This window comes from Panulirus ornatus, chromosome 72, assembly GCF_036320965.1.
Source record: "Panulirus ornatus isolate Po-2019 chromosome 72, ASM3632096v1, whole genome shotgun sequence".
Lineage (NCBI taxonomy): Eukaryota > Metazoa > Arthropoda > Malacostraca > Decapoda > Palinuridae > Panulirus > Panulirus ornatus.
The window spans coordinates 14215799-14232506 of NC_092295.1; the positions used below are offsets into that span (position 1 = coordinate 14215799).

The window sequence follows — 16708 nt, forward strand, 5'->3', positions numbered from 1 at the left end:
TCAGTATAACTGGTGTTAGTGTCAGTATAACTGGTGTTAGTGTCAGTATAACTGGTGTTAGTGTCAGTATAACTGGTGTTAGTGTCAGTATAACTGGTAGAGATGTGAAGGTTCCTGGAGGAGGAGTTGGCATGAGCCATAAACCGTGTGCCAGCAGACCCGTGTGTGGACAGGAGAGCTGTGAGTGGTGGGCGGGAAGTGTACATCAGGAGTGGCAGGTTCAGTCTTTTTATATGAACATTTCAACCCTGAGCGTCGAAGATACTGATGGCTATTGGTATATGATGCGGGGAACGACCATACCAGAGGTGCTAACAAGCAGTTAATGAACCACTACCATACCAAGGTACGTCAATAATTGTCTGTACACGACTGACGGAGACCGTGTATTGTGGGCAAATTTGACAGTCTGGAGAAGGTGAACAGAAATGAAGTGTTCCCTTTCTCACGTCACTTATACGTTGTTCCTCCACTAAGGTCAACGCACGTTGGTCATAGATATGGTTTACATTGTAATTTCATTATTGTTACACCGTTCATTAACGTAATCTTATCAGTTTATGTAATTTGTAATAATTTCTGCATTTTATGGTTTTAATCCAGATGATTTGAGGATGAAGAATATCTCACCGTTAAGTTAGTCTAACATATATAAACATATAAAACATCTTTATTCCTTTCGTTAAGAATGTATATATTTCTGTATGGTCTTTAGTTATCTTTTTTTTTTTTTTTTTTTGCTTTGTCGCTGTCTCCCGCGTTTGCGAGGTAGCGCAAGGAAACAGACGAAAGAAATGGCCCAACCCACCCCCATACACATGTATATACATACGTCCACACACGCAAATATACATACCTACACAGCTTTCCATGGTTTACCCCTGACGCTTCACATGCCTTGATTCAATCCACTTACAGCACGTCAACCCCGGTATACCACATCGCTCCAATTCACTCTATTCCTTGCCCTCCTTACACCCTCCTGCATGTTCAGGCCCCGATCACACAAAATCTCTTTCACTCCATCTTTCCACCTCCAATTTGGTTATCTATAACTGTAAAATAGGCAGAGTATCTATATCTGTGTGTTTGTCAGTGCCATATTTCCGTGATGATAACAGCTACAAAAATTAAATTGTTTACATACAAAGGGGACCTCAAACCTATACACCTGGGTATGATTCTCTTTTTTCTGCTTTGTGGAAGAAAGTTTACTCTACAAGTTGTACCTCTTTAATCCGGCAATCTTGGGACCTGTCCATTGCCGGACCACAGAAAATCCAGGAAAACAGAAATCTAATTCTTTAAAGGCCCCAGGGATGAACACCCTCACCAATTACCATCAGTTTGGATATATGTGTTCCTGCAGTATTGCTGCAGCCAAGAATTGTTACCCTATCTTTGGAATCCTTACCTCAAATGGAGACTCTTCAATATCTTGAGCAAGGGTTTATCGTGGCATACGACGCCAATACAGGGCAGATTCGTCGTATTATACACTTCGTCTTGGACTACAAAAAATTAACAGGACTGTTAATTAGCTCGGCTGCAGTGTGAACAAATTTTGGCTTCTTAGCGCAGCGAATAACGCGATCTGGTGGCAGATCCAGTAACTAATGGCGGCAGATTCAAAACGTGCCGGACCAAGAGAGTTTCCGGACCACAGAGTGCTGGATTAGAGTGGTAGAGCCTACATTAATAGAAAATTTTACGAGATAGATATAGGAAACACAAGAAACATTTCAGTCCGTGGAAAGCCAAATATGATGTCACTGTGAGTGGTGGAAAACCAGATATGACGTCACTATGAGTGGTGGAAAACCAGATGTGACGTCACTGAGAGTGATTTTCCTTGCAGGTTGTGGCCTTCCCGTGGCGGGACATCGTGACATCTCAGCACTTCTGGTCGGTGGTGGCTGCCAGTCTCGGCCATAACTATGCCCTCTACACTCTACTGACGGAATTACCTACTTACCTTAACGTCGTCCAGCATCTTGACCTGAGCAAAGTACGTTATCCGAATAATGGAGTTGAAGGTTATATTATGGCACTCCAGCAGAGCAATGTAGCCCTCAGGGCTACGTGGTCAGGAATGTTGAGGAGCCGCATTCACGTCATAAATTGTTCGCGTGAGAAACTGCAGAAGCTGGTGACTGAGTTTGGAAAAGTGTGTGAAAGAAGAAAGTTGAGAGTAAATGTGAACAAAAGCAGGTTTATTAGGTTTAGTAGGGTTGAGGGACAAGTTCATTGGGAGGTAAGTTTCAATGGAGAAAAATTGGAGGAAGTGAGGTGTTTTAGATATCTAGGAGTGGATTTGGCAGCGGATGGAACCATGTGGGAGGAAGCGGAAGTTCTGGGAGTGATGAAAAATGTGTGGAAGGAAAGAACGTTATCTCAGAGAGCAAAAATGGGTATGTTTGAAGGAATAGTGGCTCCAATAATGTTATATGGTTGCGAGGCATGGGCTATAGATAGGGTTGGACGGAGGAGGGTTGGAAATTAAATGTTCCAGGATAATATGTGGTGTGAAGTGGTTTGATCAAGTAAAGAAAGGGTAAGAGAGATGTGTGGTAATAAAAAGAGCGTGGTTGAGAGTACAGAAGAGGGTGTTTTGAAATGGTTTGGTCACATGGAGAGAATGAGTGAGGAAAGAGAAGTGGGACACCAAATTCGAGGTGGAAAGATGGAGTGAAAAATGGGGTGTCTAAATGTGTGTGGATGTAACCAAGATGAGAAAAAAGGATAGGTAGGTAGTATGTTTGAGGAAAGGAACCTGGATGTTTTGGCTCTGAGTGAAACGAAGCTCAAGGGTAAAGGGGAAGAGTAGTTTCGGAATGTTTTGGGAGTAAAGTCAGGGGTTGGTGAGAGGACAAGAGCAAGAGAAGGAGTAGCACTACTCCTGAAACAGGAGTGGTGGGAGTATGTGATTGTGAGAAAGTAAACTCTAGATTTGTATGAGTAAAGCTGAAAGTGAATGGAGAGAGATGGGTGATTATTGGTACATATGCACCTGAGCATGAGATGAAAGATCATGACAGGCAAGTGTTTTGGGAGCAGCTGAGTGAGTGTGTTAGTAGTTTTGATGCACGAGACCGGGTTATAGTGATGGGTGATTTGAATGCAAAGGTGAGTAATGTGGCAGTTGAGGGAATAATTGGTATACATGGGGTGTTCAGTGTTGTAAATGGAAATGGTGAAGAGCTTGTAGATTTATGTGCTGAAAAAGGACTGTTCATTGGGAATACCTGGTTTAAAAAGAGAGATATGCATAAGTATACGTATGTAAGTAGGAGAGATGGCCAGAGAGCATTACTGGATTACGTGTTAATTGACAGGCGCGCGAAAGAGAGATTTTTGGATGTTATTGTGCTGAGAGGTGCAACTGGAGGGATGTCTGATCATTATCTTGTGGAGGCGAAGGTGATGATTTGTATGGGTTTTCAGAAAAGAAGAAACAATGTTGGGGTGAAGAGCGTGGGAGGGTATTGATTGAGAGGGTGAAGGCATGTACAGAGCATCAGACTGGGGAAGAGCAGTGTGGTTTCAGAAGTGGTAGAGGATGTGCTTTGAAAAATGTATGTGAGAAATATTCAAAAAAGCAAATGGATTTGTGTGTAGCATTTATGGATCGGGAGAAGGCATATGACAGAGTGATAGAGATGCTCTGTGGAAGGTATTAAGAGTATATAGTGTGCGAGGTAAGTTGCTAGAAGCAGTGAAAAGTTTTTTATCGAGGATTTAAGGCATGTGTACGAGTAGGAAGAGAGGAAAGTGATTGGTTCTCAGTGATTGTAGGTTTGCGGCAGAGGTGTGTGATGTCTCCATGGTTGTTTAATTTGTTTATGGATGGGATTGTTAGGGAGGTGAATGCAAGTTTTGGAGAGAGTGGCAAGTATGCAGTCTGTTGTGGATGAGAGGGCTTCAGAAGTGAGTCAGTTGTTGTTGCGCTGATGATACATTGCTGTTGGCTGATTCGGGTGAGAAACTGCAAAAGTTGGTGACTGAGTTTGGTAAAGTTTGTGAAAGAAGACTGAGAGTAAATGTGAATATGAGCAAGGTTATTAGGTACAGTAGGGTTGAGGGTCAAGTCAATTGGGAGGTGAGTTTAAATGGAGAAAAACTGGAGGAAGTGAAGTGCTTTAGATATCTGGGAGTGAATTTGGTTGCGGATGGAACCATGGAAGCGGAAGTGAGTCACAGGGTGGGGGGAGGGGGCAAAAGTTCTGGGAGCGTTGAAGAACATGTGGAAGGCGAGAGAGTTATCTCGGAGAGCAAATATAATGTCCTCAAACATCTCATTTCCAACACATCCACCCTCCTCCGCACAAGCCTATCTATAGCCCACGCCTCACAACCATATAACATTGTTGGAACCACTATTCCTTCAAACGTACCCATTTTTGCTCTCCGAGGTAAGGTTCTCGCCTTCCACACATTCTTCAACACTCCCAGAACATCCGCCTCCTCCCCCACCCTATGATTCACTTCCGCTTCCATGGTTCCATCTGCTGCCAAATCCAATCTCATATATCGAAAACACTTCACTTCCTCCAGTTTTTCTCCATTCAAAGTCACCTCCGCAATCTATTTGTCCTCCAACCCTACTAAACATAATAACTTTGTTCTTATTCACATTTACTCTCAGCTTTCTCCTTTCACACACTACCAAATTCAGTTGCCAACTTCTGCAGTTTCTCACCTAAATCATCCACCAGCGCTGTGTCATCAGCGAACAACAACTGACTCACTTCACAAGCCCTCTCATCTACAATACACTGCATACTTGCCCCTCTCTCCAAAACTCTTGCATTTACTTTTCTAACAACCCCATCTATAAGAAATTAGACAATCATGGACATATCACGTATCCCTGCCGTAAACTTACATTCACTGAGAACCCATCACTTTCCTCTCTTCCTACACGTACATATGCCTTACATCCTCAAAAAAATTTTCACTGCTTCTATCAACTTACCTCCCACACCATATACTCTTAAAACCTTCCACAGAGCATCTCTATCAACTCTATCATATGCCTTCTCCAGATCCATAAATGCTACATACAAATCCATCTGTTTTTCTAAGTATACCTCACATACATTCTTCAAAGCAAACACCTGATCCACACATCCTCTACCACTTCTGAAACCACACTGCTCTTCCCCAATGTGATTCAATGTACATACTTTGATCCTCTCAATCAATACCCAATATATATATATATATATATATATATATATATATATATATATATATATATATATATATATATATATATATATATATACATATATATATATATATATATATATATATATATATATATATATATATATATATATATATATATATATATATATATATTTATTTTGTTTTTCGCTGTCTCCCATGTTAGCGAGGTAGCGCAAGGAAACGGATGAAAGAATGGCCCAGACCACCCACATACACATGTATATACATACACGTCCACACACGCATTTATGCATACCTATACATCTCAACGTATACATATATATATATATATATATATATATATATATATATATATATATATATATATATATATATATATATATATATATATACTGCTTTGTCGCTGTCTCCCGCGTTTGCGAGGTAGCGCAAGGAAACAGACGAAAGAAATGGACCAACCTACCCCCATACACATGTATCTACACACACGTCCACACACGCAAATATACATACCTATACATTTCAATGTACACATATATCTACACACACAGACACATACATATATACCCATGCACACAATTCATACTGTCTGCCTTTATTCATTCCCATCGCCACCCCGCCGCACATGAATAACAGCCCCCTCCCCCCAAATGTGCACGAGGTAGCGCTAGAAAAAGACAACAAAGGCCACATTCGTTCACGCTCAGTCTCTAGCTGTCATGTATAATGCACTAAAATCACACCTCCCTTTCTACATCCAGGCCCCACAGAACTTTAAATGGTTTACCCCAGACGCTTCACATGCCTTGGTTCAATCCATTGACAGCACGTCGACCCCGATATACCACATCGTTCCAATTCACTCTATTCCTTGCACGCCTTTCACCCTCCTGTATGTTCAGGCCCGATCACTCAAAATCATTTTCACTCCTTCATTCCACCTCCAATTTGGTCTCCCACTTCTTCTCGTTCCCTCCACCTCTGACACATATATCTCTTGGTCAATCTTACCTCACTCATTCGCTCCATGTGACCAAACCATTTCAAAACACCCTCTTCTGCTCTCACAACCACGCTCTTTTTATTTCCACACATCTCTCTCACCCTTACATTACTTACTCGATCAAACCACCTCACACCACATATTGTCCTCAAACATCTCATTTCCAGCACATCCACACTCCTGCGCACAACTCTATCCATAGCCCACGCCTCGCAACCATACAACATTGTTGGAACCACTATTCCTTCAAACATACCCATTTTTGCTTTCCGAGATAATGTTCTCGACTTCCACACATTCTTCAAGGCTCCCAGGATATTCGCCCCCTCCCCCACCCTATCATTTACTTCCGCTTCCATGGTTCCACAGGCTTCCAGATCCACTCCCAGACATCTAAAACATCTTACTTCCTCCAGTTTTTCTCCATTCAAACTTACCTCCCAATTGACTTGACCCTCAACCCTACTGTACCCAATAACCTGCTCTTATTCACATTTACTCTTAACTTTCTTCTTTCACACACTTTACCAAACTCAGTCACCAGCTTCTGCAGTTTCTCACATGAATCAGCCATCAGCGCTGTATCATCAGCGAACAACAACTGACTCACTTCCCAAGCTCTTTCATCCACAACATACTCCATACTTGCCCCTCTTTCCAAAACTCTTGCATTCACTTCCCTAACAACCCCATCCATAAACAAATTAAACAACCATGGAGACATCACACACCCCTGCCGCAAACCTACATTCACTGAGAACCAATCACTTTCCTCTCTTCCTACACGTACACATGCCTTAAATCCTCGATAAAAACTTTTCACTGCTTCTAACAACTTGCCTCCCACACCATATATTCTTAATACCTTCTACAGAGCATCTCTATCAATTCTATCATATGCCTTCTCGAGATCCATAAATGCTGCATACAAATCCATTTGCTTTTCTAAGTATTTCTCACATATATTCTTCAAAGCAAACTCCTGATCCACACATCCTCTACCACTTCTGAAACCACACTGCTCTTCTTTCCCAATCTGATGCTCTGTACATGCCTTCACCCTCAGTCAATACCCTCACATATAATTTGCCAGGAATACTCAACAAACTTATACCTCTGTAATTTGAGCACTCACTTTTATCCCCTTTGCCTTTGTAAGGAACTATGCAAGCATTCCGCCAATCCTCAGGCAACTCACCATGAGTCATACATACATTAAATAACCCTACCAACCAGTCAACAATACAGTCACCCCCTTTGTAAATAGATTCCACTGCAATACCATCCAAAACCGCCGCCTTGCCGGCTTTCATCTTCCTCAAAGCTTTTACTGCTTCTTCTCTGTTTACCAAATCATTTTCCCTAACCCTCTCACTTTGCACACCACTTCGACCAAAACACCCTATATCTGCCACTCTATCATCAAACACATTCAACATACCTTCAAAATACTCACTCCATCTCCTTCTCACATCACCACTACTTGTTATCACCTCCCCATTAGCCCCCTTCACTGAAGTTCCCATTTGTTCCCTTGTCTTACGCACTTTATTCACCTCCTTCCAAAACACCTTTTTATTCTCCCAAAAATCTAATGATACTCTCCCACCCCAACTCTCATTTTCCCTCTTTTTCACCTCTTGCACCTTTCTCTTGACCTCCTGCCTCTTTCTTTTATACCACTCCCACTCATTTGCATTATTTCCCTGCAAAAATCGTCCAAATTCCTCTCTCTTCTCTTTCACTATTACTCTTACTTCTTCATCCCACCACTCACTACCATTTCTAATCAAGATTACACTGGAGTCCCGCCCTCCATCGTCTACCAACATGGACAACACACTGGCCTGACCGACAACAACTATTGTGATGGGGAGTGATTAAGGTGGGTCAGGTGACGGGGGTTGACCTGGATAGCTGGGTGTGTCTTGAAAATCTTTTTTTATGTTTTCGTGTGTCGTCAGTTCATTCATAATGATTTGGTTATTACTAGGATGGGCTTTAGAATTGCCTGGGGACAAATTAAAGTTCTTAGTATTAACAATTAAGACAGATTCACTGACGTTACGTGTGGTATAATCAGCCTCTCCCTCCCCATTGCAGAATGGATTCCTCTCCTCTCTACCTTACCTGTTGATGTGGATATGGAGTCTGTGCTGGGCAGCGCTCATGCACCGCCTCACCACCACGGGCAGACTGACTATTCTCTCCGTCAGGAGGATCTCTATGGCTACAGGTCAGAGACCAGGATACACATATATGGTCAGTCCTTCATCATGGATCTCCCGCCATATCGACCCACGTACGGCAGTACAGTCGTATCCAGGAAACCTAAGTTTTCAAGGGAATCCATCATTTCCCTCTCACTGGATGTCGCGCATCCTTGAAGTTGTAGGAGACCCCTCAGTGAACGGGGTCGTAATGCTTGATATAATCATAGTATTCATTGAGTTGATGGAGGCCGATGAAGACCAGACTGATAGATATGTAAGAAGCAGAACATTCAGGCAGGAAAATATTCTTACTTTGATTTTCCTACGTGGTCTACAATTCCATATAGATAGAAAGCTAGATAAATAGATAGACACATAGGTAGGTAGATAAGGAGTGATGAAGGTTCGTATTCCAACAGTGTGTCAGACATAATTTCATGTGTGGCGGGGTGGCGACGAGAATGGATGAAGGCAACAAGTATGAATATGTACATGTGTATATGTATGTACATGTCTATGTATGTATATGTATGTATACGTTGAAATGTATAGGTATGCATATGTGCGTGTGTGTGCATATTTGTATATACATGTGCATGTGGGTGGGTTGGGCAATTTTTCCGTTTTTTGTCTTTCGCTATATATATATATATATATATATATATATATATATATATATATATATATATATATATATATATATATATGTATATATTTTTTTTTTGTCGCTGTCTCCCGCGTGTGCGAGGTAGCGCAAGGAAACAGACGAAATATATATATTTATATATATATATATATATATATATATATATATATATATATATATATATATATATATATATATATATATATATTTTTTTTTTTTTTTTTTTTTTTTTTGCTTTGTCGCTGTCTCCCGCGTTTGCGAGGTAGCGCAAGGAAACAGACGAAAGAAATGGCCCAACCCACCCCCATACACATGTATATACATACGTCCACACACGCAAATATACATACCTACACAGCTTTCCATGGTTTACTCCAGACGCTTCACATGCCCTGATTCAATCCACTGACAGCACGTCAACCCCGGTATACCACATCGATCCAATTCACTCTATTCCTTGCCCTCCTTTCACCTTCCTGCATGTTCAGGCCCCGATCACACAAAATCTTTTTCACTCCATCTTTCCACCTCCAATTTGGTCTCCCACTTCTCCTCGTTCCCTCCACCTCCGACACATATATCCTCTTGGTCAATCTTTCCTCACTCATTCTCTCCATGTGCCCAAACCATTTCAAAACACCCTCTTCTGCTCTCTCAACCACGCTCTTTTTATTTCCACACATCTCTCTTTCCCTTACGTTACTTACTTGATCAAACCACCTCACACCACATATTGTCCTCAAACATCTCATTTCCAGCACATCCATCCTCCTGCGCACAATTCTATCCATAGCCCACGCCTCGCAACCATACAACATTGTTGGAACCACTATTCCATCAAACATACCCATTTTTGCTTTCCGAGATAATGTTCTCGACTTCCACACATTCTTCAAGGCTCCCAGGATTTTCGCCCCCTCCCCCACCCTATGATCCACTTCCGCTTCCATGGTTCCATCCGCTGCCAGATCCACTCCCAGATATCTAAAACACCTTACTTCCTCCGGTTTTTCTCCATTCAAACTTACCTCCCAGTTGCCTTGACCCTCAACCCTACTGAACCTAATAACCTTGCTCTTATTCACATTTACTCTTAACTTTCTTCTTTCACACACTTTACCAAACTCAGTCACCAGCTTCTGCAGTTTCTCACATGAATCAACCACCAGCGCTGTATCATCAGCGAACAACAACTGACTCACTTCCCTAGCTCTTTCATCCCCAACAGACTTCATACTTGCCCCTCTTTCCAAAACTCTTGCATTCACCTCCCTAACAACCCCATCCATAAACAAATTAAACAACCATGGAGACATCACACACCCCTGCCGCAATCCTACATTCACTGAGAACCAATCACTTTCCTCTCTTCCTACACGTACACATGCCTTACATCCTCAACAAAAACATTTCACTGCTTCTAACAACTTGCCTCCCACACCATATATTCTTAATACCTTCCACAGAGCATCTCTATCAACTCTATCATATGCCTTCTCCAGATCCATAAATGCTACATACAAATCCATTTGCTTTCCTAAGTATTTCCCACACACATTCTTCAAAGCAAACACCTGACCCACAGATCCTCTACCACTTCTAAGACCACACTGCTCTTCTTTCCCAATCTGATGCTACGTACATGCCTTTACCCCTCTCAATCAATACCCTTCCATATAATTTCCCAAGAATACTCAACAAACTTATACCTCTGTAATTTGAACACTCACCTTTATCCCCTTTGCCTTTATACAATGGCACTATGCATGCATTCAGCCAATCCTCAGGCACTTCACTATGAACCATACATACATTGTATATCCTTACCAACAAGTCACCCCCTTTTTTAATAGATTCCACTGCAACACCATCCAAACACGCAAAGCTTTCACTACCTCTTCTTTGTTTAGCTTTCATTTTCGGCAAAGTTTTCACTACCTCTTCTCCCAGTCCCTCTCACTATGCACACCACCTCAACCAAAACACCCTACATCTGCCACTCTATCATCAAACACATTCAACAAACCTTCAAAATACTCACTCCATCTCCTGTATCATTATTTATTTATTTATTTATTTTGCTTTGTCGCTGTCTCCCGCGTTAGCGAGGTAGCGCAAGGAAACAGACGAAAGAATGGTCCAACCCGCCCACATACACATGTATATACATACACGTCCACACACGCAAATATACATACCTATGCATCTCAATGTACATATATATATATATATATATATATATATATATATATATATATATATATATATATATATATATATATATATATATATATGTATATATATATATATATATATATATATATATATATATATATATATATATATATATATATATATATATATACATTTTTTTTTTTTTTTTTTTTTTTTTTTTTTTTTTTATACTTTGTCGCTGTCTCCCGCGTTTGCGAGGTAGCGCAAGGAAACAGACGAAAGAAATGGCCCAACCCCCCCCCCCCATACACATGTACATACACACGTCCACACACGCAAATATACATACCTACACAGCCTTCCATGGTTTACCCCAGACGCTTCACATGCCTTGATTCAATCCACTGACAGCACGTCAACCCCTGTATACCACATGACTCCAATTCACTCTATTTCTTGCCCTCCTTTCACCCTCCTGCATGTTCAGGCCCCGATCACACAAAATCTTTTTCACTCCATCTTTCCACCTCCAATTTGGTCTCCCTCTTCTCCTCGTTCCCTCCACCTCCGACACATATATCCTCTTGGTCAATCTCTCCTCACTCATTCTCTCCATGTGCCCAAACCATTTCAAAACACCCTCTTCTGCTCTCTCGACCACGCTCTTTTTATTTCCACACATCTCTCTTACCCTTACGTTACTTACTCGATCAAACCACCTCACACCACACATTGTCCTCAAACATCTCATTTCCAGCACATCCATCCTCCTGCGCACAACTCTATCCATAGCCCACGCCTCGCAACCATACAGCATTGTTGGAACCACTATTCCCTCAAACATACCCATTTTTGCTTTCCGAGATAATGTTCTCGACTTCCACACATTTTTCAAGGCTCCCAAAATTTTCGCCCCCTCCCCCACCCTATGATCCACTTCCGCTTCCATGGTTCCATCCGCTGACAGATCCACTCCCAGATATCTAAAACACTTCACTTCCTCCAGTTTTTCTCCATTCAAACTCACCTCCCAATTGACTTGACCCTCACCCCTACTGTACCTAATAACCTTGCTCTTATTCACATTTACTCTCAACTTTCTTCTTCCACACACTTTACCAAACTCAGTCACCAGCTTCTGCAGTTTCTCACATGAATCAGCCACCAGCGCTGTATCATCAGCGAACAACAATTGACTCACTTCCCAAGCTCTCTCATCCCCAACAGACTTCATACTTGCCCCTCTTTCCAGGACTCTTGCATTTACCTCCTTTACAACCCCATCCATAAACAAATTAAACAACCATGGAGACATCACACACCCCTGCCGCAAACCTACATTCACTGAGAACCAATCACTTTCCTCTCTTCCTACACGTACACATGCCTTACATCCTCGATAAAAACTTTTCACTGCTTCTAACAACTTGCCTCCCACACCATATATTCTTAATACCTTCCACAGAGCATCTCTATCAACTCTATCATATGCCTTCTCCAGATCCATAAATGCTACATACAAATCCATTTGCTTTTCTAAGTATTTCTCACATACATTCTTCAAAGCAAACACCTGATCCACACATCCTCTACCACTTCTGAAACCGCACTGCTCTTCCCCAATCTGATGCTCTGTACATGCCTTCACCCTCTCAATCAATACCCTCCCATATAATTTACCAGGAATACTCAACAAACTTATACCTCTGTAATTTTGGTGGGATGAAGAAGTAAGAGTATTAGTGAAAGAGAAGAGAGAGGCATTTGGACGATTTTTGCAGGGAAAAAATGCAATTGAGTGGGAGAAGTATAAAAGAAAGAGACAGGAGGTCAAGAGAAAGGTGCAAGAGGTGAAAAAAAGGGCAAATGAGAGTTGGGGTGAGAGACTATCAGTAAATTTTAGGGAGAATAAAAAGATGTTCTGGAAGGAGGTAAATAGGGTACGTAAGACAAGGGAGCAAATGGGAACTTCAGTGAAGGGCGTAAATGGGGAGGTGATAACAAGTAGCGGTGATGTGAGAAGGAGATGGAATGAGTATTTTGAAGGTTTGTTGAATGTGTCTGATGACAGAGTGGCAGATATAGGGTGTTTTGGTCGAGGTGGTGTGCAAAGTGAGAGGGTTAGGGAAAATGATTTGGTAAACAGAGAAGAGGTAGTAAAAGCTTTGCGGAAGATGAAAGCCGGCAAGGCAGCAGGTTTGGATGGTATTGCAGTGGAATTTATTAAGAAAGGGGGTGACTGTATTGTTGACTGGTTGGTAAGGTTATTTAATGTATGTATGACTCATGGTGAGGTGCCTGAGGATTGGCGGAATGCGTGCATATATATACATATATATATATATATATATATATATATATATATATATATATATATATATATATATATATATATATATATATATATATATATATATATATATATATATATATGCACACACAGACATATACATATATACACGTGTACATAATTCATACTGTCTGCCTTTATCTATTCCCATCGCCACCTCGCCACACATGGAATAACAACACCCTTCCCCCTCAGGTGTGCGAGGTAGCGCTAGGAAAAGACACTAAAGGCCCCATTCGTTCACACTCAGTCTCTAGCTGTCATGTAATAATGCACCGAAACCATAGCTCCCTTTCCACATCCATGCCCCACATAACTTTCCATGGTTTACCCCAGACGCATAACATGCCCTGCTTAAATCTATTGAAAGCACGTCGACCCAGGTATACCACATCGTTCCAATTCACTCGATTCCTTGCACGACTTTCACCCTCCTGCATGTTCAGACCCCGATCACTCAAAATCTTTTTCACTCCATCTTTCCACCTCCAATTTGGTCTCCCACTTCTCCTCGTTCCCTCCACCTCTGACACATATATCCTCTTGGTCAATCTTTCCTCAATCATTCTCTTCATGTGACCAGACCATTTCAAAACACCCTCTTCTGCTCTCTCAACCACACTGTTTTTATTTCCACACATCTCTCTTACACTTACATTACTTACTCGATCAAACCACCTCACACCACATATTGTCCTCAAACATCTCATTTCCAGCACATCCATCCTCCTGCGCACAACTCTATCCATAGCCCACGCCTCGCAACCATACAACATTGTTGGAACCACTATTCCTTCAAACATACCCATTTTTGCTTTCCGAGATAATGTTCTCAACTTCCACACATTCTTCAAGGCTCCCAGAGTTTTCGCCTCCTCCCCCACCCTATAATTCACTTCCGCTTCCATGGTTCCATCTGCTGCCAGATCCACTTCCACATATCTAAAACACTTTACTTCCTCCAGTTTTTCTCCATTCAAACTTACCTCCCAATTGACTTGACCCTCAACCCTACTGTACCTAATAACCTTGCTCTTATTCACATTTACTCTTAACTTTCTTCTTTCACAGACTTCACCAAACTCAGTCACCAGCTTCTGCAGTTTCCTACATGAATCAGCCACCAGCGCTGTATCATAAGCGAACAACAACTGACTCACTTCCCAAGCTCTCTCATCCACAACAGACTGCATACTTACCCCTCTTTCCAAAACTCTTGCATTCACCTCCCTAACAACCCCATCCATAAACAAATTAAACAACCATGGAGACATCACACACCCCTGCCGCAAACCTACATTCACTGAGAACCAATCACTTTCCTCTCTTCCTACACGTACACATGCCTTACATCCTCGATAAAAACTTTTCACTGCTTCTAACAACTTGCCTCCCACACCATATATTCTTAATACCTTCCACAGAGCATCTCTATCAACTCTATCATATGCCTTCTCCACATCCATAAATGCTACATACAAATCCATTTGCTTTTTCTAAGTATTTCTCACATACATTCTTCAAAGCAAACACCTGATCTGCACATCCTCTACCACTTCTGAAACCACACTGCTCTTCCCCAATCTGATGCTCTGTACATGCCTTCACCCTCTCAATCAATACCCTCCCATATAATTTACCAGGAATACTCAACAAACTTATACCTCTGTAATTTGAGCACTCACTCTTATCCCCTTTGCCTTTGTACAATGGCACTATGCACGCATTCCGCCAATCCTCAGGCACCTCACCATGAGTCATACATACATTAAATAACCTTACCAACCAGTCAACAATACAGTCACCCCCTTTTTTAATAAATTCCACTGCAATACCATCCAAACCTGCTGCCTTGCCGGCTTTCAACTTCCGCAAAGCTTTTACTACCTCTTCTCTGTTTACCAAATCATTTTCCCTCACCCTCTCACTTTGCACACCACCTCGACCAAAACACCCTATATCTGCCACTCTATCATCAAACACATTCAACAAACCTTCAAAATACTCACTCCATCTCCTTCTCACATCACCACTACTTGTTATCACCTCCCCATTTGCGCCCTTCACTGAAGTTCCCATTTGCTCCCTTGTCTTACGCACTTTATTTACCTCCTTCCAGAACATCTTTTTTTCTCCCTAAAATTTAATGATACTCTCTCACCCCAACTCTCATTTGCCCTTTTTTTCACCTCTTCCACCTTTCTCTTGACCTCCTGTCTCTTTCTTTTATACGTCTCCCACTCAATTGCATTTTTTCCCTGCAAAAATCGTCCAAATGCCTCTCTCTTCTCTTTCACTAATAATCTTACTTCTTCATCCCACCACTCACTACCCTTTCTAATCAACCCACCTCCCACTCTTCTCATGCCACAAGCATCTTTTGCGCAATCCATCACTGATTCCCTAAATACATCCCATTCCTCCCCCACTCCCCTTACTTTCATTATTCTCACCTTTTTCCATTCTGTACTCAGTCTCTCCTGGTACTTCCTCACACAAGTCTCCTTCCCAAGCTCACTTACTCTCACCACCCTCTTCACGCCAACATATATATATATATATATATATATGTGTGTGTGGAAGTCGAGAACATTATCTCGGAAAGCAAAAATGGGTATGTTTGAAGGAATAGTGGTTCCAACAATGTTGTATGGTTGCGAGGCGTGGGCTATGGATAGAGTTGTGCGCAGGAGGATGGATGTGCTGGAAATGAGATGTTTGAGGACAATGTGTGGTGTGAGGTGGTTTGATCGAGTGAGTAACGTAAGGGTAAGAGAGATGTGTGGAAATAAAAAGAGCGTGGTTGAGAGAGCAGAAGAGGGTGTTTTGAAGTGGTTTGGGCACATGGAGAGAATGAGTGAGGAAAGATTGACTAAGAGGATATATGTGTCGGAGGTGGAGGGAACGAGGAGAAGAGGGAGACCAAATTGGAGGTGGAAAGATGGAGTGAAAAAGATTTTGTGTGATCGGGGCCTGAACATGCAGGAGGGTGAAAGGAGGGCAAGGAATAGAGTGAATTGGAGCGATGTGGTATACCGGGGTTGACGTGCTGTCAGTGGATTGAATCAAGGCATGTGAAGCGTCTGGGGTAAACCATGGAAAGCTGTGTAGGTATGTATATTTGCGTG

General features: G+C 41.8%; 1 protein-coding gene across 2 annotated transcripts in view; it reads left to right on the forward strand.

The window, feature by feature from the left end:
• Positions 1-16708, forward strand: part of LOC139748048 (sialin-like) — a 75950-nt gene that overhangs the window by 44095 nt on the left and 15147 nt on the right. For both annotated transcript variants that reach the window (XR_011712522.1, XM_071660622.1), the window contains 2 exons: positions 1859-2008; positions 8300-8432. Coding sequence is in view for 1 of the 2 variants with exons in the window: in XM_071660622.1 (XP_071516723.1) it covers positions 1859-2008; positions 8300-8432 (283 nt within the window). In the remaining variant the exon portion in view is untranslated. The remainder of the gene's footprint in view (positions 1-1858; positions 2009-8299; positions 8433-16708) is intronic.